Consider the following 23,430-nt stretch of genomic DNA (forward strand, 5'->3'; position numbering starts at 1 on the left):
GGGGGGGGGGGGGGATGGACATGTTCACTAAGTGTCTTTTAATACTGATTAAATTACTGCTATTTAACTTCTCAGTGGAATTAAAAAAAAAAAAACTACTTTTGTTATCCTCTTATTGACTCTCACACTTTAACATGCAGCAAGTTCATTTTTTCTTCAACTCTAACACAATTGGAATATGTGGTCTTCTTAACAAAAGATAACATTGGTGGTATGTTGTCTATAGCAAAGGAAAAATAGTTCGAAATTTGTGCACACATTATTTTGAAGTCACTGTGTTGAATAAAGTTTGACAATCGTAAATACTGTACATTGTAACTAGCAGGCCAAAAAAAAACAAAACAAGCTAGTGAATAAACAGAACCTGTCTGTGATTATAAATATGAATAATTTCAGCATGTGGGTTGTCTAAATACAGTGGGTATAAAAAGTCTACACACCCTCTAAAATGATGAGACAATATTTATAGCATAACAACATATACATCTGCTAATGCCCCTGGACAGCTTGTCAGTGATGTTCTTGGAATTGTGTGTGTTTATGTTTTATTGTATCATCATTTTAACGGGTGGGGAACTATTAATAAAATGAGTGTGTATTGTTGTTTTCAAATGACCTTTTTGTCAAGTCAAAAGACCACCACGTATTTACTCAAATTGCCCCGCTATTCTAATTTGCATTCATACTCTCAACTCAAAAAAAAAATAAAAAATACGCAGTCGTGTAGATTTTGACACACTCTTGCCATTTTTTTCACTGCACGCACGGCTCTGATTTGACTTTACTCAGCTCTACTGACCGCATCATTCACAACGAAACATGCTACGAAACCACAACAGAGGAGAACTTTTCGGTATCGGTTCGCGAACATTAACTTGTGTTGTTGTCATCTCTTTGGCAAAGACAGTGTGATCAAATATTGTCATGTGAAAGCGGTTTATAAATAAAGATGGATTGTGTTATGAGTGAGGGACTCTCTTTGGCTACCAACTTTTCCTCTAGCTCTATTTTGAAGCAGCGCACAAAGTTGTGGTTTGGACCATTTCACCTGTTGGAAACTATTTGTTTTTGTTTTTTTACACGGACCATCGTCACTGCTTCCACATTTATGATGAACGTTTTTACTGACATTTCGCTCAATGTGTGCAATGAGAGGGATGTGCGTGCAACGCCGCGTTATCCACACGTAGGACATTTGTGGTCAGTTGCACAGCCCAACACTGCCCGAAAACACCAATAGGCTGAATAATGGTGCTGTTTTGCTCCCGTGACGTGTAGTGAAGTGATCCGAGGCAGCGTAACACTCGGCGAATTAATCGCCCATGTGACATGCCACAATAATATTGAAATGCGGAAACGTTTGTCGGTTTAAAAAAAAAAAAAAAAAAGTGAGCGTGGTGAGAAAATTGCGCACGTGTGGTTTTGTGGCTTCAAGCTTTTTAAACAATGCCTGCAAGCTTGAAGGCGTGCAGTTAGGCATACAGCGCTGTAGCCTCTCTTTTTTTCAACTCGATTCTTAAGCATGCGCAGCGGAGATCCGCGCGTGTCATCTACACACTGGTGTCCACATATGCATTCGAGCAAAGACACATGGGCTGTGAGATTGATTCGGGTGTACAGTATTTGCATGCAAACATGCATGGTTAGAATATATTCTCAGAGTGTGCATAGATATGCAGGTCAGGTAAAAATATGCACAGTGAGTCTCCTACAATTGGATAAACACGAGCTTTTTAAATCACATGCACACACTCCTATGCAAAGCTCGGAAGACGACCCTGCATGGCAGAAGCATTTCCATACAAATGATTATTATTATTTTTTTTTTTTGGTTCGTATACAGGAAATGATATACTGCTGACATTTAGCTCTTCCTCTCTCTCCCAGCAGCACATGGTGAAGAACTGCGTGTCAGAGATTCAGTGTATGAATTATTAATGGTACAGATTAAGTGTGCCAGGACTCACTGTGGAGCCTGTTTGTTTTATTTAAGCATAATTATTTAATGGCATTTCGGATGAGGAGAGGAGGGAGGACAGGGGGAGAGGAGGTTGTCAGGGAGAGATAGGCTTTGTTTGGACACTAATTGGTAGTGAAATAATTACGAAGTGCTGGAAGCTTAACTCGACTCAGACAGGGCGGGCCTGAAGCGTTATCAAACTTCCGCTACTCCTCTCTTATCTGTTTACGATGTTCTCTTCGTCAATGAGACTTTTGTGTTTCGGATTAGTTTCCATTTTTCTGTTTTGTCATCTCCCTTAATCGCTCTCACATATACGCAAAAGCCTCGTTGGTTGTTATTTCTTGTCTCATCTCGGGCCAAGACATTGCATCGGCGTGTAGTGCACAGTGCATAGCGGTGCGCGACACAATCTGCTGCCACCATCAGTTTGCCATCCAGGCAAACAGGGTCTGACAGCAAAGCTGACGCCTGGCATGCATCCTTGCGCGCGTGCACGCACACACACACACACACACACACACACACACACACACACACACACCCCTACATCGGCAGGTCATTGTTTAGCAGTAAACGTCTACCTTATCTGCCAAGCTAAACCTCTGCTATAGTTGACTCAGCAGAGACAAATAGCTACCGGTACCAGTTATTTTGTCTGCAAACAATTTTCGGCTTAGCTACAAACAAACTGGCGTTTTGCGTGGTATCATTCGTGTCTGTTGGAGGTAAACAACACAAAATGGTTCAACAAACACTTGCACGCTTAAATTTGAAGCATAATTTAGAATGAAATAAGCTTCTTCGTAGGTGGTCGACTGGTTAGCGCATCCGCCTCACAGTGCAGAGGTGCAGGGTTGGATTCCGGCTCTGGCCTTCCTGTGTGGAGTTAGCATGTTCTCCCCTTGCCTGCGTGGGTTTTCTCCGGGTACTCCAGTTTCCTTTCACACTCCAAAAGCAGATGTGACAGGTTGTGAGCGCGACTGGTTGTTTGTCTGCGTGTGCCCTGCGATTGGCAGGCAACCAGGTCAGGGTGTATCCGGCCGGCCTAGTGCCCGAAGACAGTTGTGATGGACTCCAGTACACCCGCGACCCTTGTGAGGACAAGCGGATTAGAAAATGGATGGATGGATGAGTTTCTTGGACCTAGATGAATACATTTTGTTTTTCGCTTGGATTCTTGGTCCAGGAACAACCTTTCCCATCCAGTCAGACTTTAATCTGATGGAGTGATGACATTTTGAACGGATTTTGAATGACTTTTACTCTTGTTATCGTGATGACTTTATTATTATGTTTCCAAGTCTCTTTCACGAAACACACAAAGAACGTATTACCGACGACCCGCGTGAATCCCTCTGTGCATGCAGTAAGTGATATAAGGCCACAAGAAGAAATACGGTGCTTTGCTTTTTAAATCAGTCATTCGTTTTACGGAAATTCCCAAATAAAGTAAAAAAAAAAAATAATTGCAATGTGAGATGTGATCATGTTCCTGCGATGCTGCAGCTGTACTTCAAAACAAACTTTTGATGAAGTGTTGTCATCCTCTACACGTAGAGGCACGTAGATAACGCTTCCACCGTTATCTGAGGGCTGCTTCAACGATCGCACGCGGATGTTTTCCCTTCCCTTCTGCCACATGTTGACAGACTAACTAATCGAATATTCTCTCTTTGAAGCAGTGCCGCCGGATCCACCCATGTGTGAAGCAGGGCTTCGCGTGCGCGTGTGTGAATGAGAGATCCATTTTTGGCCCTTACCCAATGTCTTTGTGCCCTTACTTGTTTCCTTGTGTACTTGCGAGTGTTTATTTACATGTGTTGTTGCAATTACTTTTATGACTTTCACACGTGTGTGTGTGAGTGCTTGTGACTGTAGGCGGCCTCGTGGAATGAAATGTTGTTTATGCAGTTTTATGCGAAGCAATTATGTTGACTTTAATTGGGTTTGTTGATGTGGGGAGCGTGCCACCTCCAGTCATGTATTACCGCTTCTTTTGTCAGCTACAACCAACTCATGCACACACATGCGCACATGTAAAAAAAAAAAAAAAAAAATCATTAAGCAAACAAACTTATCTAAAATCTACATATTGTTTCCGCTGCATGATACCATCTTGTCCACAAAAATAATTTTGTTACTGGATTTGCGGCTCAAAAGTGCCAGCCTTTCGTTTTTGTAACGTTGCACGGCACTGGGATTTAAACAGTGAATTATGCACATCATCAGCAGCCAGTTTGGAGGGTGGGGAAAACTGTTTCAAAGGCCTGAATTCAAAGATAAAGGTTAAATTTGCTGCTCTCTCTCCTTGCTGCAAGCCAAATCAATCCACTATGCTCCTTGTCTGCCATTGTCCTAATCAGACTCTCAACTTCTTATTGGATTTCAATGGGACTTGCACAGTCCAAAGACATGCACGAGCACCGAATCGATGATCCCCAAATGGCTCCGGTTTCCTACAGGGGATGGTTCCCATGTTTCCATGCTCACACAAAGAGCTGGCGCAGGGTCAAAAGACTCAGCATGTCCTCTGGAAGTGCATTTGTCAGATAATTGATCGTTAATACACAAAACCTGATGGCTCTTGTCTTTTGGCAAGGATAGGATAGTAGGATTCCTTTGGCAACCTATACAATACACAGTTGGATTTCTGCATGTTCATATTCTGACTTTTGTCTTCTTGAAGGCTCCACCTCAAACCCACAGAGCTCTGGGAATGGATCGGATGGATCCCGCCCACCAGTCACCCGCTCACCTATGGCTCAAGAGCGCGGTATGTACACACGATACTAAACTTGAGCAAAGTGCAGCCTGAAGGCCACATCCGGCCCGCCCACTGTCTCTGACTGGCCTTCGCGGAGACCGTGAAGTCAAACGTAAAATATGCGGTCGGTGCTATTATTTTCATGCGCACGTGACATTAGTCCAAGCAAATGTAGTACTACTGTATCATTATACATCACTGTCAATATTATTCTCCTGTGCATTCCATATATCTACATGCTGCATTTTCCGTACTGTAAGGCGTTTCGGAGTATAAGGTGCACCTTCAATGAATGGCCTATTTCAAAACTGTTTTCTTATATATGGTGCACCGCATTATAAGGCGCATAGAATAGAAGCTACAATAGTGGCTGCGGTTGTGTTATGCATCCACTAGATGGTGCTACGCTTAAGTGAATACAATACAATACGATACAGTTTATTTATATGGAGCTTTCACAACCACCAGCTGGAACAAAGCGCTTTACAGAACATTTAAAATGCAACATCCAATAAATCAGAATATTGATCCATATAGAAGGCGCATCGGATTATAAGGCACACTACCGTCTTTTGAGAAAATTGAATGCTTTTTATGTGTAAGGCACACATAAAAAACATTCAATTTAGTGCGGAAAATTCAGTATTTAGGAATCCTGACATGAGACAGCTAATATGAGTTGGCAGTCAGAATTTTGGACATGTAAAGAGATCATTTTAATGACCGCTCGTCATTTTGTTTCACATTTCCACTTCCTAATTGTCGCAACATATACAATGTCTGTGCATGTCATCATCAGTCAGACAGAGAGGGGGAGCTGATGAGGGTGGCTCCTGTGGAAGGTTATTTCCAAATCCAGTTGGAGATTTAATGCTGCTCTCTAATGCCTCTAAACTCTCCCTATTGTCGTCGAAAGAAAATACAACACTGGTTAAAAGTGAGATTTTTTTTTGTGTGATTTTCTCGAGCAAGAATTATGCCCCCCTCGCGCGCACACACACACACACACACACACACACACACCCACACAACACACACACACACACACACACACACACACACACACAACTCCCCCACCCAAATACACCCACTTTGCTCAAGTGCTTGCCTCCCTTAAGAGCCTCACTCATCTCTTCATTTCGATAAATATGCTGAACGTCCCTTCCCACTTTTTCCCATGTATGCTTTGCCGGCTGCCTCCTTTGTTCACTCGGCCAGGAAGAGGGAGAGCTTTGTGTGTACGTGTGTGTCTTTGTGTGTATACCGGGGGAGTGAACCGAGCAGAAAGACAGAAATCCTTGAATGTGTTATTTGCTTTTAGCGCTTTCGACACATTGTTCTTCTCCTCCATCTATTTTCCAGGCAATTTAAAGTGCGGTATTACACGCTTTTTTTTTTTTTCCTCCTCCACATCTCCTCTCCCAACATCCTCTCATCCTAATGGAAGCAAAACATTACAATAATGTCCTCGCTCCTTAAACCCAACACTCGCAGCCTAAGCACTTTCGGGCCCCAATCACTGCTCTTTCCCACCCACACACACTTTTTTCTCCAACTGTTGTGGCCTCCGTCTCTCTCTCCCATATACGCGCAGCATTTATTGCTTGCGTCGTCTGTTATCTGCCCCCATACAGTCAGAGGCGCAATTACGGGCATACAAGCGAGCAGACACACTCGCCGGCCAATGCATTAGGTACACATGCGGCACAGTCTAATGTAATCCAAGACATTATGCCTTTCCAAAGAAAATGATGTAAAGTTTCAGCTGCCACTGTCACTGTGGTTGTAGTTTACGGCGGTGTAGAACTTTATATTTTGCGCCATTCACTGCGTTTTATGGAATAGCCTACATGCTAATCTGTCGAAAATTGGACATAATTTTGGAAATACTTGAACAGCCTATGTTATTTTATTCTGAATAAAAAGTGCAGTTGAACCGCAATAATAAGCAAATTACTACCACTTGAAATATCGATGAAAAAAAAATCATTGCACTACATCTTTCGACGCGATTCTTGTGTGGGGAGCACACCAACTGTTGTTCCTTGCACTTTCACCTCCAGCATATCCCCAAACTCGCCAAAGACTTGCTCCTGGATGCTCTTGCAACAATATTGATGCTTATCAACGTTTACATTCAAGCGTACTAATCCGTTTCCACCTAGTTTGACACGCAGACACACACACTTTATCCTCTTTCAAGGGCCATTCAGCAACCTTTCCCCATTTGTCTTGGATCGGGAGACCTTTATGTGGGTTTTAAAAAAAAGAACACGGTGGCTTGAGAGTGTGGATCCCAGACGAGGATTGCTCCAAATGTCAATTTGAATGGTAGAGGCGAATTTTAGCCTGAGAGGCTTTGAGGCACCTATTGACAGAGCCGCTTAGAATAATGAAGTAGCCATGGTCAAATCAGCAGCTTATTCTCTACACGCGGAGCACTTTGCCCACTTACACCACAATGTTTAAAGCCACCGTCTGCAAGGGGGGAGCTCAAGCTCACACAGCGTTTGCAAACTTTGAATTCATTTTACAAGACATTCTGTGACTCTAGTCCAAGTTTTTTGGGTTGTTTTTTTTTCTAATACCCGATCCCAATGTCTAGGGCAGCGGTATTCAATCCAAATTCATGTCAGATGTCACAAGAAAAATGTTCACCCTTTGGTGGATAAGCGACAGGACAAGCAATTTGGAGATACTGAGAGATGCAACTTGATAAGACAATTCAAATACAAGCTGCTAAAAAGTGTCTATTAACTTACAAGTTATACACACGTGAATGATGGTTACATATGTAACTACGATGACTACCATGAGTCCCTCACTTACCAGCTTCCTCACCACGCGAAGCATGCCCACACAGAGCCGCAAAACACGCAAAACGTCACCTTGGCGAATGTAAACAAAGCCGTCGCAGTCACAGGAGGGCGGAAAACAAATGCGCAGCTGCGACCTATTCGATCACAGGCTACTAGTGACGGAAAAACAGCCGAAGAGAAAGAACAACTCGGCTCCGCAGGGAAAAGCGGAAGCCAGTGGCATGCAAGCTAATGCACGAAAAGGTTCTGGGAGACTGTGTTCCGGGTGCCACGGGCCTTTAGATATGCCCCGGGTCACCCGCGGGTCACTAATGACGTTTGTTGCAATGCATTCTCAAGCTGCGAGTGGGGATTTTCCGTGCTTTAAGCACTGCCCCTGGCGGGCTGGAGTGACCTCATAGAACAGGAAGTTATCATCTGCTTTTTTTTTTTTTGCAACTGGCGTCCGCCCCAACCCGAACAGACATGTTGCTCGTCTCACGGCAAAGGGAGAAAAGAATATCAGAGAGAGAGAGAGAGAGAGAGAGAGAGAGAGAGAGAGAGAGAGAGAGAAAGAGAAAGTGTGCGTTTCTTATTCTTGCACTAAAGCAAAAAAAGGTTGGAATTAGAATACATTTTGTAAGTACAAAGAAACATATTGTGCAATTGCGAACCGGTTTTACCATTTCATTTCCGATCTGCTTTATCCTCACAAGGGTCGCGGGAGGTGCTGCAGCCTATGCCAGCTGTTTCGGGCAGCAGGTTTCCGCGCTCACACTCACACCTAGGGATAATTTCGAGTGTTCCATTAACCTGCCATGCATGTTTTTGGAATGTGGGAGGAAACCGGAGTACCCGGAGAAAACCCTCGCAGGCACGGGGAGAACATGCAAACTCCACACAGGAAGGCCGGAGCCGGAATTCAACCTTGCACATTTGCACTGTGAGGCTGACACGCTAACCAGTCGACCACTGGGCCGCCCAAGTAAATAGAGAAATAAAGTAAAATAACATTACAGTAGTACTCGGTCAATATAATAAACATGTCTTTGTCCGCCAACTAGGGGTGTAAGTATCTCTATGGATCAGGAAAAAGTGCTGACGCAAAAGAATGATCAATAGAAGGCTTCTATTTCTATGCGTTGAAAAAATATTGTCATTGTAAACACAAATTTAGTTTTCATTTCTGTGTGAATTTCAGGGTTCATGTCCAACATGCCGAGGAACCAGGCTGGCTCTCAGTTCCCTTTGTATCCCGGGATGGGTCCCTACTCCCAAAGTGGCCCCACAGGCCCTTATGGACCTCAAGAAACCCAGTATGGACATCAAGGTTAGAAAATTCACTGAATTGAGTTGAGAAAATTACAGTAGCACACAGTAAAGACACCACCCCAAAACTGAATGTGCACGGCAGAATATTTTGTCAAATATCAAGTCCTTGGAGACATTCGAATTGCATAAAACAACTCATTTTCCATGACGAGGTTTTTGTTTGAAATAATAATAATGAAAAACACTTTTTGTGTTGCCTTGTGTTGTTCATAAAAGGTCATAGAGGATTTTGGCCTCTGAATGGCAAACCACATTTTCTTTTCCATTTTCTTTTCCTTTTTTTTTTTTTTTAAATTGGCCCTTCGTTCGCAGTCACACAGGGCCTTGGCATCAGTGTCATTGCTTTCAAAGAGAGCGTGCTAATGAGGAACATAAAAGGATTCATTTTGAAAGACACATCCATCCTCTTTTCGTCTCCCACACACACACACACACACACACACACACACACACACACACACACATAGAAACACAAAGTCGTAGCTTGTCTTGTATGGCAAGTATTAAAGTGTGACTCTCTGTGGGTGTGACTCTCTAAATATTAATGAGACATTTGAAGTGCAGACTAACCTCTTAGCCCTCCTCATGCAAAGATGGTGAGGTAGCCCCAGAATGGTAATCATTTCATCAAGGTTTATCCGCGGAATCGTGATATATTAGCCCATGTCTTCAGATGGCTCCTGGCACATTTTCACATCAGCTTCTCAGAAAGCGTGACAGTGTCTGATCGGTATGTGGCGGTTCCTTATTCTTTTGGGTTTAGCCCTTTGGAGTGCACTTAAATACTTAAATTACATTTGAATCGTGTCACTTTTTAATTGTTTTCATTATGGGTAATTGCTTTCAACATGACAAAATGTTTTGATCGACTGACGACGTCACGGTTCAATTGCTTGACTTTTATACAAGCAGCATGGGTTCAATTCCTACTCAGTGACAGTGAATGCGAGTGAGTGACTGGCTACAAGTTCTGGCTGTAATCTGCCTTTTGCCAGAAGTCAGCTAGCGTAGGCTCCATTCAATTCAAAGTCCCTAAAAGTGGCATCATTGGGATTTTACCCGAAATTTTATGGGGGAGAAAAATACCTCAAATCTCAAAACTTGCTCTATATATATATATATATATATATATTGTATGTGTGTGTGTGTGTGTGTGTGTGTGTGTGTGTGTGTGTGTGTTTAATTTTTTTTTCTCTGTAAGAAATAACTAGTGTGCTGTAATTACTTTGATAGCGTTAGCATCATAGCTTGTGGTTGACACAACACGACACACAATTGGGCTGCAAACTAGATGTGACATCAAAGCTGATGTTGAGAGAATGTGCTGATGTGTTAAATGGAGAGCGAAAAATCAACAACAAACAGCAACACTGACCTGAAAATGTTCAGCGGTTGAAGATTTTTACACTCCCTAATTCATGTCCCTCTAAAAGGGTGTCAAATTGTACACTGTGCAATTTAATAAATAAGCTCAAGCCTCAGTTATGGTGGAGATAGGGTAATATCGGTTTTCATCTTTGACCTTAATATAATTCTCCCTTTACACTGCTGAAAGGACATCCAAGTGTTGAGGGCTCCATCCATATATTGGTAATTTCCTTCTATCACCAACTGGTGAATTCAAATGGGCTTCCAGGACGTAGCCAGTACCCAAACCATCGTTATGAACCGAGTGGACAGCTGTTGGTAATTTTTCTTTCGAGGTGTGACAGCTCCAGCTGTTTCCCTTCCCTTTCCCTAGCGCACTGACAAATTAGTAAGCCATTATCCAATATTGAAAGGCTCTCCAAGTTCCTGAACTCTGTTCTTTGCTTTTCTTGGCCTGCCTCCTGCCCCGTATCAGGGGAACCCAAATCATTCGCCTGTGTGTGTGGTGTGCAATCGAACAGATACGGCAACGATACCTGCCACGCGCGTCCACAGACAGCTGATAGTTCACTGACAAATATCAATCTTTTCGAGCACAAATGGCAGCAGTTCACTTGTTGTTGTTAATCAAGAAATCACACGACAGCACACGGTACGGCGATATGTGTGGATACTGGAGGATCTTTTGTTGATGTCACTCCCCAGTTCCAACAGTTGTCCTGCAGTCCTGCGCATGGTCCAAAGCCAACACAGACTGACAGGGGAGGAGGATGTCATACCATTACAGGAAACGATTCAAAGTCCATCTGGGCTCTGTCCTTTCTTCCACCCATTGCTTCACTTCTTCCACGCACAAAGCAACCTCACCCAGCTCCCCACCACCACCCATCGCCGCAACTTATCCTCGAGGGGTTAAGCACTCCGTTGCTAATGACCATGCAGGCAGCACTTTTGAAACCTCAGTGCCTTGCAAAACCTGCAGAGTTTCTAAATTCTGGACACACACACACAACACACACAAGTCAAGACTCAAGCCACAGCCTGAGGGAGGGAATGGAGCATTTGGGAGAAAATTGTCATTGTGTGGAGCTCTCCAGACCTTCTTTGGTTGAGACATGCCAGGAAAGTTGCTGAGTTGGCTGAGGATGGATGCTGGGAGAGAAAAGGCCAAAAAGAGAAATTTCACATACTCACCATACGGTTCGGAACAACTGATTTTTATTTTTCTTTCTTTCTTTTTTTTTTCTTAATTAATTTATTTACTTGGGAGTGACACCCCGCCTGTTGTTTTTTTGTGTTTGTTTTTTGTGGAAACCACATTGAATGCTTTTCTGCTTTTTAAAAAAAAATTTAGGGCTTAAAGAAAGGGAAAAAAAATCTTTTTCCAATGCATTTCAATGGAATATGCCGGTTTATGACAAAGTCCCGTTTCTATGGCCCTAACACACCCTAAATTCATACGTAAATTGGAACACGCTGTTGTCTATCATTACCCTAAAATATATTAAATATACATTTGAAAAACACATCTACACCATTTATTCACGATCTTTCGTTGTCTAGCCAACACCTAAAATGGGATGTTATTATTTGGTGGGGTCCAAGACATGCAGAGTGTGCCGGTGTCATTGTCTTTGGCGTCTCCAGCACGCAGCCATGTAATCATCTTTCTAATCTATGTTGATGGAGCTCACAAATCAGAAAAGTGCATTGTTCACCATCACACATTGCTCCATCATAGCCAGGGGATGTGTGGGGCCAGGGAGAGGGGGTGTAGGGGTGGGGGGAATCTTGGGGGCCGTTGATGAGTGTCTCGGCTGTTAGACATGCCCAGTCCATCCTGCTGAGGGAGCAATAGACAGTAATCTGTTTGGTCACACTTGAGCTCTCCCAGGCGACTCCGAAGATTAAGACCAGCACTGAATATAGTGTCCGACCAAGGCGTGACTTTGCTGGGAATTTCCATGTAATTGTGAACGAAAAAGCATGAGCACTCTGTCTTTTTCTTTCTCTCCCTCCTGATGCTATAAATACTACCAAGAGTCCCTAAAGGCAGCAAGCGCCCGAAAAAGCAGTCAGCAAGTAGACAATGAGCCACACGGACAGAAAAAGGGACAAATTAAAAAAAAAAACAGACATTGTCCTTTTTTATTCATCTGTTCTTGGTTTCAGTTTGTATGAGTTGCATGGAACAAAAGGTAGCAAATCAATCACCTGTATGGTAATGCACCCATTTGAACTCATACAGTATAATGCACAGGTGTCAAAGTCAAGGCCCGGGGGCCAGATCTGGCCCGCCACATCATTTTATGTGGCCCGCGAAAGCAAATCAAGCATGTCAAGTTCAATGATGCTTGCTAAAGTCTGAACCAAAATTTCAAATTGTCATATGTAATCCACAATAAAAGTCATTATTCTTGACTTCTGATTTTAAAACTAGTTATCCATCAATTTGTTGTGCGCTGTGTATGTAATATGTGGAGGTGATTAAACATGTATATGGTTTCCCAAAATTCATAACGGCCCTCCAAGGGAAACCCTAACTTCAATGTGGCCATGTGATAAGAATGAGTTTGACACCCCTGGTGTAATGGTTCACATAGCAAGTGGCAACGAACCAATTCCCACTCTATACTCTATTTCGTCTCACCCAAAGTCACCTGGGATAGGCTCCAGCTCACACATGACCCTGATGATCCCAAGCGCTTTCGAAAATAGATGGATAGATTGTAGATCTTTTGACATTTCTACGTCATTGACCAAAGTGGTACCAGTCCCGAAAAAGCAAGCATTAGCTGGCCTCCAATTTCATTCTCAGTAAGTGTGGTATCCGTCCTTGAAGACAATCTCTTGGCAAAGTCGCAATCCTTCGGATTGTGAGTGATTCTTGTTGGGATCGAGTAAAACGCTCAGGAAAGCTTAGCAGGAACGTCTGCTTCGTCTTTCTTTTTGTCTACCGAGCCAACATCGTCCATGACTGCTACAATTTAAAAGACGCTACATCAGGGCAGCACTCTATTTAATGACATTTTCTTTTCTTTCTTTTTACCCGTCCTCCATAAAGCTCTGCTGTGAGAGTCGGCTTCACGTCACGTCTAAATAAAGACTGATGAAAACTTTTCAGACACCATAACTCACTTTTTAGGCTCTCCCACTGAAATAGGAAAAGAATGTAAATTGTCCAAATGGGACTTAGTAATCTGAACAACTCCGTAGGAGGTGTTCTGCAACTTAAGTCTGGTCTCAGAGGTCCGGAAGCCCAAAATGTCCACCCAGCCTATGGCGCCGAGCCATGACCTGGGGCTAAACAGCTGTCCGCAGACGGCCGTGAGAGGTTCTTGACTGGGGCGTCATTCATCTGCAACAAACTGTCCACCCAGGCTGATAGGAACGATACCTCAGGGCTCCATTCCCAGAATAGTCCACAGTGTTGGAGCCAGTTGATTATGAGAAAATATGTCTCTCATTGCTGCAAAGTCTCAGACATGGTAATCATGCGTTATGTCTGCAGCATTACTGGGCTGAAGACAGTACTGCCATGGGAACAGGTCATTTATAACTTTCAGATTCTCCATTCAGTCAAGACCTTTTTTTTTTTTTTTTTAAATTCATTAACTGGTCTTTTTCCCCACGGCGCATCCAGGAAATATAGACGAGTCAAGTGTAAACTTGAGATGCAAATTCTTTTCCCGTGGTGTTTGCAAAGCCTTGACAGGTGTCAGCTTACCGGCTCAGCAAAACCTGCTCAAAAATAATTCGGTTCTTCGCCCTCCCCCACCCCCGGTTCCAATCGTGGATTTTGTTACAATTTCTGGACAAATTCGACCACAGCTGTTCGCTTTAGGGGGAAGCCATTTATTTTGATCCAATATAAATCCCGTCTTTGGAGGACAGACATTTTACCCTGTCTGCAGTACTCTCGCTCTTCTCTGTCTGTTAGACTTGCACAGAAGAAAAAGAAGCCTTTTCCATTTTCAGAAACATTTTGCGGAATACTGTATTGTCATTCGGAAACACCATTGGAGGAAAAGCCTTCAAGTTTTAAAGGGACTTGATCCTCTTTTCCAGACATCTTCTCAGAGGATTAAGCAGGGCGGCCCTGCTAAAGTACCCATAATCAAATCAAAATAAATAGCCGCCGTCACATTGGAGGATGCCACACTTCCATTCTATACTTTTCATGGGATTTGTCCCAGGCTGGAATATCCTGGTGAAAACAGCCCAGTAGCTACAGGGCGGCATGTAATGTTCTCTGCGTGTGCGTCTGTGTGCGGTGTGTGCGAGCGTGCGTTCATTGCCTGCCTCCCTGTGTGTGCGTGTGTGTGTGTGTGTGTGTGTGTTGTGTACTGCACGTACTGTGTTTTAGTGAGACTGAATGTACGTACACATTGTCTTTGACAGCCTGGTGATTTTCTGTCAGCTCTCATTGCAGCAAGTGCTGGAGTGAAACTGGGCTTTTAGAGCCAAAATGGAGGGGTTTAAGTGTGCCTTAGGAAAGCCTCTGGCTTGGCAGGCATGCTGCACACCAGGGTAGCAAGAAAGCATTTACTGCAGATTAAAGCTTGTCTCAAGTGTTTCGCAAAGTCAGCCTTAAGCTTGGCAATCGTTCCCTAGGCGAATCAGCAACCTGCTGCTATGAAGAATGTCGCCAGACCAACACCAGCAAATGATTTCTGGCCTCCAGTAGAGGTGGTGTTAGTCGTGAATCGGAGTTAAACTCATTTCTTTATATTTTTCATTATTCTCCCATGGAGGGTTTACTAATTTGATGGATGATCTAAGTGTCACTGATGGAGGTGAAAGGGTGTCTGGCATGGAGCTGATACATCATACAATTTTGTTTTGTTTCATATTCATTTCAGTGACCGGTTCTCATGACTTTGTTCCAGTTGCAGCGGTTGTGAAGGCTCTATATAAATAAACCTGTATTGTATTGTATTCCCTTTAGCGTAGCTCCATCTAGTGGATGCATACACAGGCACTATTCTAGCTTCTATTCTATGCGCCTTATAATGCGGTGCGCCCTACATATGAAAACGGTCTTAAAATAGACCATTCATTGAAGCCGCACCTTATTATACGAAGCGCCTTCTAGCGCGGAAAATGATGCCCACCTGTCAGCTGATCACTGCACCCTCTCCTCACTAGGGAACTATCCTCGGCCCTCCAACTACTGTGGACCTACAAGTGCCAACTACAGTGTCCCTGGCCCAGGCATGAACAACAGTTTGGCCATGAACGCGAGCAGCCCCGTACACGGCCATGGCGCCGGTCAACCCATCCTCGGAGGACGCAATCATGGACCGGGAAACCACAACAGAGGGTACCCAACCGTGGCACCCAGCTCACCAGGCATGCCTCAGCCCGCAGGACCAGGAATGGGCCCTCCAGCTTCGGGCACTTCTAACCGTAAGACACAGGAGGCAGCGGCGGCAGCCACCGTGCCAGGCTCAATCAATGCAACGCACAGCAGGTACATGCAAACAAACGACATTACAATGGTCCTAAAAGTGGTACTGTCAAAGAAAGCAAAACGTGTGTGTCTTCAATTGATAGCTTGAGGACTGAAAGACGAAGTTAAAGCAATATGCTGATCTCCTTTGAAAATTCCAGTTCCCCAAGCCCCAATGCCAAAGAAAGGAATGAGGCCAATCACAGCACTTAATACACAACATTTGTCATTTTCCATTTTTATTTTTTTCTTGTCATATGAAATGCACTGAAGTAACTTTTATTGATATATGCAAAAGTACTCACAGAATAGATACTGTATATGCTCTACATTCAACTGCCGTGGCAGCATACCCACCGACACATTGCAGATATGAACTGTAAGTAGCATGATTGGATGATGAATAGGTTGCAATGGCCATGTGCTGATTGCTGCATCATTACATAATTGTCTTTCACTTTGTTTTCCAGCAGGACTAACTCCAATACTTCACCTCTACTAAAATAAGTAATCCGAGTGTTTCCCCTCTTACATCACTTCCCCTCAATTGGGGGCTGTGAGCGAAGGAGTTCATTCTCAGGGGTGCAACACTTCAATGAGCCATTTGTCAACTATCTCTATTTTCACCAAACTAGTCCAAAGCGTGACATTTTGATAGCGGGCGCTGTACACCGAGTGTCGTTTCATGCAGACAGAGAAATTATGGCTTGTGTGAAGCCTTGAATGCTGCACTGTCGAGACATAAAACGGGAGGAAACCGCAGGTTTGACGATGAAAACACAAGAGGCGGAGGAGCCGCCGAGCACCTTCACACGAATGCAAAGCACTTTGATGCCAGAACAGTATACGAGTTTTGGGATGTGCTTTTTTCCATCGGGGGCTGAATATATATTTAGTGTTTGCAATGCCGGGGCTGCTGTGGGATGCTAGGTGTGGGGGTGTGAACTCCTCCTGAACCTCGTCAAGGGAACTTGTACAAACATGGCCACCTTGAGAGAAGAAGGACGGGTGTCTGTGTTTCTTCCAGTTGGTTTTGTAAAACAGCGCAACAGCAGGGTAGGCTATAAAAGGTACATTGACATTTTTGAGCAGGTATTCACATTTCAGCAGTGGTGTTGTTTTGTTTTTGGGATCTAATGAGCCATCTCCAGGCGGCCTCCTCCTATGTGAGGTCCAGAGGCCACCACAAACCAACAGGCCCTATAATCAACCCTGGCTGTCACCACTTTGCATTCACCTCCAGCCAGGTCTCTCCCATCCTGTACTTAGCACAGTCTTTCATTGGCTACATTCCGTTCACACGTCACAGTCCAGTTTGAGAGTCACTGGCTTAGCTCACACACATATGTGACAAATATTGATCACGTTTAGTATTCAAGATAATCAGCCTGACTCATTGTGAATCCTATTATGGGAACAATTCATTCTTGACGCACCTCAAACCGAAGGTACATCTTATAGGGCAATCTTATGACCTAAGAAAGTGGGGCTTTTCACATCCTTTCTTGGGAATGGGGAAAAATCAGGACAAAAAGAGCCGGATTGTCTTCATGTGTGTACTCGGCCTAAGAGAACGAGTGATATTGAAAATCGATGGATGGAAGTACCGTATTTTCTGCACTATAAGGTGCTTGGGAGTATAAGGCGCAGCTACAATGCATGCCTATTTTAAAACTGTTTTCATATATAGGGCGCACCGCATTATAAGGTGCATAAAATAGAAGCTACAATAGTGGATGCGGTTGCATTATGCATCCACTAGATGGAGCTACACCAAAGGGAATCTCATACAATGCAGCTTTATTTATATGGAACTTTCACGACTGCTGAAGCGCTAACAAAGCGCTTGACAGAACGTATAAAATACTACGTCCAAGAAATCTGAATATTGATCCAAGGCACATGGGATTAAAAGGCGCACTGTCGGCTTTTGAGAAAATTTAATGCTTTTAGGTGCGCCTTGTAGTGCGGAAAATATGGTGTGGGTATATTTAAAGACAGGACCTTTATCCAACTTTTGAAATCACCACAAACTGTAAATGACAAGCACACTGCCTGGAGATGTGCTCTATGTTGTCTTTTTGGAGCGGGTGGGTACATATCTTCCCATTTCTTTTGGAGCTTCATTAAGCAAATTGAATATTGTTTTCACTGCAGCATCTTTGTCGTATAAACACAATTGAAGTAAACATTTTTTTTAAACTGGAACTCTTTGCTCTGCTTGCTAAAACTGTCGCTCTGATCCGCTGTCAATCATTCTGCCTGCTTGCGTTTTCCCTCCCCTCTCACCTGTTTGTCTTTTTTTTACCAGCGCTCCCAACTGAATCCGCCTCTCCCATTCTGCTGTTTTGCTCGCCTCGACTCTTTTATCTCATTCAGTCTTTCTTCCTCACATTTTTCTTTTTGTTCTCCGCTGTTTCCAGTGCTGCCTCGCTATGTTTTCCTCTCTCAGATCCCACTTTAAAACATCTGAGGGAGATCAGGAGAAAATTGGCCTTCGAAAACCTGCAGTTAAAGGCTCCAGTGCCCCGTTTGCTCTCCGGAGCTCGGTGCAACATTCCGAAACGTTCAGACCTAGTTCCTCCCTGTCTGAGAAACAAGTTGTTAGTCGTTGCACATGTCGGCTTTCCCACTTTGATGCATCGACCCCGTGTGAACTGCACAGCTGCCTTGCTCCCTTCATTATAAGAAGAGATACCAAAGAAAGTACATCATTTCAATCCGGATTCACGTTGTATGCTTAGGGTTCAAGGGTTTGTGCTGGAGTTGTAACGAGTCAGTGACCCTAATTTTGTACCCTTGACGTTTGACTTACATACATTTTTCACATGGACAGACTTATAACAAAAGCTCGGTCAGAAATGAGGTAGTTTTCTCTCATTGCTCATGAAAGGCTTTCTTTCTGACAGTCCCATATGACATGTTTTAAACAACACACGCGACATCAGCCTGCCGATCCGAAGAAAGTTGAAGTTCGTTTAGGCAAAAGGTGTGGCGGCATTTTTTTTTTAAAGTTTTTTTTTTTAAGGGGTTCTATATTGATGGTGGGGAATTACGGAAAGGAGAGCGGCTGGTAGAATTAAAAGGTATAAGCTTTTCTTGGCATCATCTTCTAAGGACAGAAATGGCTTTTCAAGTGACTTCCAGCGCTGCCGGCGACACTCTACAAAATATTCCTGGAGCTGTAGGAAAGGGCGCTGTCGCAAAAATAAGCACTTAATAGAAAAAGTGCAAAGCTTAGAGAGAGGGGGAAAAAAAGCTGTAAATCAAAGGGAAATTGCAGAGAGAAAAATGTAGGAAGAGAGGAGAGAAGTGCTCCCAGGCAAATCCTCGCCAAATAATTCATTTCTGACCTCCTTAGTAAGTAAATTTCCTAAATAAATAAAAGCAGTGCTTGAATGTCAGGAATGGGGATCGTGCCTTTGGCACTTTGTCGCTTGCAGTCTTGGCAGGCTTGTGGAGCGCTGTGTTTTCATTAGATGGGCCAAATAAATGGCTTCTCCTCCTTCCATTTTGAACTGTTTGATGTTTGGGGCGGGGTGGCAGAGGAGAGTGAAGAGAAGAGCAGCTTTTCTCAGGATTTAATATGTTAAAAGCCGCCTTTATTCGTGTGCAGGTGTGCAGAGGGGTCCGTTTGTGTGTGTGTGTGTGTGTGTGTGTGTGTGTGTGTGTGTGTGTGTGTGTGTGTGTGTGTGTGTGTGTGTGTGTGTGTGTGTGGTTTTGACGCCGCAAGGCCAGCCTGCCCTCAGAACAGATTGACTCCATATATAATTCATGGCCTCCAGCTGATCCAGTCCATCCAGCAACCTTCTTTGTCTGGCTCTTTTTCTGACACTTTCCGCCGCACTTCCTTGCGCACACGCAGAGCTTTTGGATTGATGGGTTGCCATCTTCACACTCCTCGTGGTCTCAGTGCATGTGCTGTCTCATCCAGTTAGCAGCGCTGGGAGGCTTCAGCCTGGCCTTTCACCACCCAGAAAGGATGCAAGGCGCTGCCGCTCCTGGAGACATGGGAGTCAGATGGTTGGCTGGCACCTCGTAACCATGGCGATATCTTGGCAACAGCACACCCGCCTGTGCATCAACACAAGGACAGGCTCCAGCATGCACTGACACATGCACATGCATTGCCCCACAGTGTATAAAAGGCCTTCTCTGTCCTTCCTACATATACATTGTGCATTTTGGCTGCGAGAGTGTTTATGGTCACATTTTGTGAAAGCAAGATACCAACTTGTAAATCTCTGGAACGCAGACCCACACCAAGGTTGAACTCCTGACTAAATTAAAAAGTAATTATCTCTTTGCAGGTTAGCAGGTTACTTTCTGTATGGTGTCTGGTTTTAGGCTGCATCTACACTGCAGGTCTACAAAAAAAAAAAAAAAAAAAGTGTTTGCTGTCTTCTCAAATTGTCACTTTTTTCGCATAGTTTCCCAATGTTGACTTAAATGTGCTCCCCCAGATTCTGAGCTCGTCTTCCTCGATCGATTATAGGGGACCCGAGCTCGGCTTCTCTGCCCATTTCACTCTGCCTCGCCTGTCTGCTTAGAGTCTCCCAATTTCCCACTCAAAGCCCAATTTAGCATTTTACATTTTGAAAAAGAGAGAAAACCTACAGAACAACATGTCCAACAACTCCGTGTCTGCGGCTGGCGTGTTTTCAAAAACATAAAGGATCGCAATTACCAGCAGCAGTTTTTTTATCATTTTGAACGCGTTTCAACAATTTGACCCATGACTTTTTTTTGTTTGTCTGGAACAATTGGTGGTGTGGCGTAACAAGTTCGAGGCCTGCAGTGGCAGAAATAGGCTGAGTCTCTCACATATATAAATACAGTATTACACAACACTAAACCTGACACTATGCACTGTAGAATACACTAAACTATAGAATTCTTATTTATTTATGACCATAACATGGATGTTTTTGGAATGTGGGAGGAAGCCAAAGAAAACATTCCTCTACCTGCGTGTTTGGTCTAATAGTTTGTGCATGCTGCTGGTGAGAATATTGCATATGATCTACTACCGCTGAAGAATTTCACCAGGGATAATTTCGGGGTTTGAAGTGATGGCATTGGAAGCATCAGTTGAAGAGGCATGCAAACTGTAATTTGGAACGACACACTCAAAAATTGCCACCTTGCACAAAAACAACCCAAAAGCAAAGAAATTGAGATTTTAAAGAGTTTTGTCATAAGTGATTTGGCATGACTCCTTCTTGTGACAGGCTCAAAGTCAGTCTCATTGATCATTCAGAAACTCGATAATTGTATCTCTGAATAGACAATATGTCGCAATAATGTTGGTGGCATTGCGTAAATCTTTACAATAGCCGAATTTTTTTCCCTGCTGCCTCTCATTTTTGCCTGCTGTGCATGCCAGTTTGCACCTGCCTTTCGGGTATGCTATTTAAAGACGCAAAAATCAGCCATCACTATTCGTCTCAGGTTGGATAAATCACATGGAGTGTGCTAAATTAATAGATTTGCATACTCTCATAGAATGTGCCAAATGAACTGTTTAGCAATTTTACCCATTGAGTAGATGTAGTCCTTTGGTGCCCTGTTAGCAGATCATCTTCCATTGTATTCTTCTATTGAAATAAGCAGTCAAGTTAGTGCCCATTTTTGCTTGCACAAACCTTCAGTAAATCAGGCCTATAGTGTAATGAAGATCTGATAGTGTCAGAAAATGAGCATTATTAGCTTTGCAAAGGTGAAATTCAATGTATGTGTCCCTTTACCATATCACACATTTGTTCGACCCACTGGAGACTTAATGCTTTTCTTACTTGTCTTCATTTACTTTTCTCAACCCCTCCACTGCTTTTTTTTCTTTCAAAGTCTCACTCCATCAACAATTTTTTTTCCCTCATTGGCGCAAAGGTTCCCGAGAGCAAGATGAATTCGTTTTGCTCATTCCCCATCCCCCCCTCCCTGATAGTTGTGCATGCATATATTAAGTGTGATTAAACACAGTGCAGTGTGTCCATCAAGTGCTCGCTAATGGCCTTTTTTTTATGACATGAATTAGTCATAATGGGAGAACGGCACAGTCAAAAGCTTCCAACCACTGTTGTTGTTGATTTGATTGTTTGACCGTTCGCATGAGACCATGTCTCCAATTGCTGTGAGTGGGTGCAGAAGCGAAGGAAAAATAGGTTCGAAGGCATTTAGTTGCAAAGAAAACATTTTTAATGCGAGGAGTGTAAAGATTGAAACATATATTTCTGTGCGTTGACTCACCCAGGGCTTATTAAGGAGCAGATAGGCAGCCAACCATTAAGAATTGGGGCCAGATAAGCATGGCTTTGGTGCTAGTTGGTGTTTTTTTTCTACAGGAGCACCCAGTATACCCCCCCGCCTCCCCCAACAGAGGGATTACATATGTATCATCACCCGTACTCTATGACTAATTACATCTGTGAGATGAGATTATAGGGAGGTTTACCATGCCAATCCCTCCTCTTAGGCTAAATGTATCAGTTCCAACATGAGGCATTACGCTGTGTATGAAACAGAGACAGATGCCAGTGAGAAATGATTTGATTGGTATCAATCCAAATATATTTTTTGCTCTTGTCGACAAGAAAAAAAAATCATAAAACCTCTGCTGGTGTTCTTCTGGACCTTATTTTTGTCCGTCTTCCAGTATTTTCCTTTTTCTTCTGAATTGAAGACCTTTTCTGTGTTTTCTTGCTCTTTATTACAGTGCATCTCTTGAGATAGAGCATTTTTTCTCTGCATCTTACATCATAACATTGGACTGCACTGTATGCATGCAACTCTGAAGTAAGGATTGCAAGTTTTCTCACCAAAAAATATGTTGTTAAGTTTTGCAGTGGAGCAGGGACACAAATTGATATCCCAGTTGACTGGCAACGCAGTGTAAAAGCAAATCCGTCCATCTTACAACGTGTTGTATGTGAGTTCCTTGCACGTTATTAAAAATGATTCATCGAAATATTAATGAGCAAGCCTCTATATCCATCGGTGGAAACTGTCACACAGGAAGTGCTCCCAAACATTTCATAATAACAAAAAGTTTAAAAAAAAAAGGTACTCTGACCTATAAAAAAAAAAGAAATCACCAGGAGTCCAAAACAACAAATATTTAATTAACTGAGGTTCGTGTCAATATATTTTTGCCGACATAGTCTTGTCTGTCTTAAGTCACATTTCATCGTATTTCCTCAACAGCTTTCCAATGACACCAATTACATGGTATGTAACATGATGTGACGATACATCCATCATGTTACATACCTTCCTCCTCTTTCTCTGAAAACGGCCGTGCAGGAAATAATCTTGTTTCAGACCTAGATAGGCCAAAATTGTTGCAAACTGTGTTCCCTTTCAACTTCTTCGTTAGTGGCTTTGGACTGCTCAGCGTGTCATGAAAGATGCATCCTTTCATCTCACCCCTCAGCCCCGCGACCACACACACACACACACACACACACACACACACACACACACACACACACACACACACACACACAACATTGCCATAGCAGGTTGCAGATAAGCCATTCGTATGTCACTTGCAACACTGCATGATGAGAAGAGGAAAGCTAAGGGGGGAAATTGAGCGGAATTGATTATTTTTTTCCATTGCCATGGAAACAAATAATATGAGCCTCTCCAAAAGCACACAGTAATTAGTTAAATTATGACTTGTGGGGAAGGGGAAGAGGATTTGCAGAGGAGATGGGAAGGGATCTTAGAAGAGATGCAGCTCAACCCCGCC

General features: G+C 43.4%; 1 protein-coding gene across 1 annotated transcript in view; it reads left to right on the top strand.

Moving 5' to 3' along the window:
- The window catches only part of LOC109516010 (AT-rich interactive domain-containing protein 1B-like), a 48,535-nt gene that overhangs the window by 7,734 nt on the left and 17,371 nt on the right, over positions 1-23,430 (top strand). Inside the window, exons 2-4 of the mRNA XM_019870162.1 lie at positions 4,650-4,736; positions 8,727-8,855; positions 15,374-15,698. Of these exons, the coding sequence (XP_019725721.1) occupies positions 4,721-4,736; positions 8,727-8,855; positions 15,374-15,698 (470 nt within the window). The 5' untranslated portion in view covers positions 4,650-4,720. The remainder of the gene's footprint in view (positions 1-4,649; positions 4,737-8,726; positions 8,856-15,373; positions 15,699-23,430) is intronic.

The sequence above is a fragment of the Hippocampus comes genome, unplaced genomic scaffold, assembly GCF_001891065.2.
Source record: "Hippocampus comes isolate QL1 unplaced genomic scaffold, H_comes_QL1_v1.1 scaffold43, whole genome shotgun sequence".
In the NCBI taxonomy this organism is placed as follows: Eukaryota; Metazoa; Chordata; class Actinopteri; order Syngnathiformes; family Syngnathidae; genus Hippocampus; species Hippocampus comes.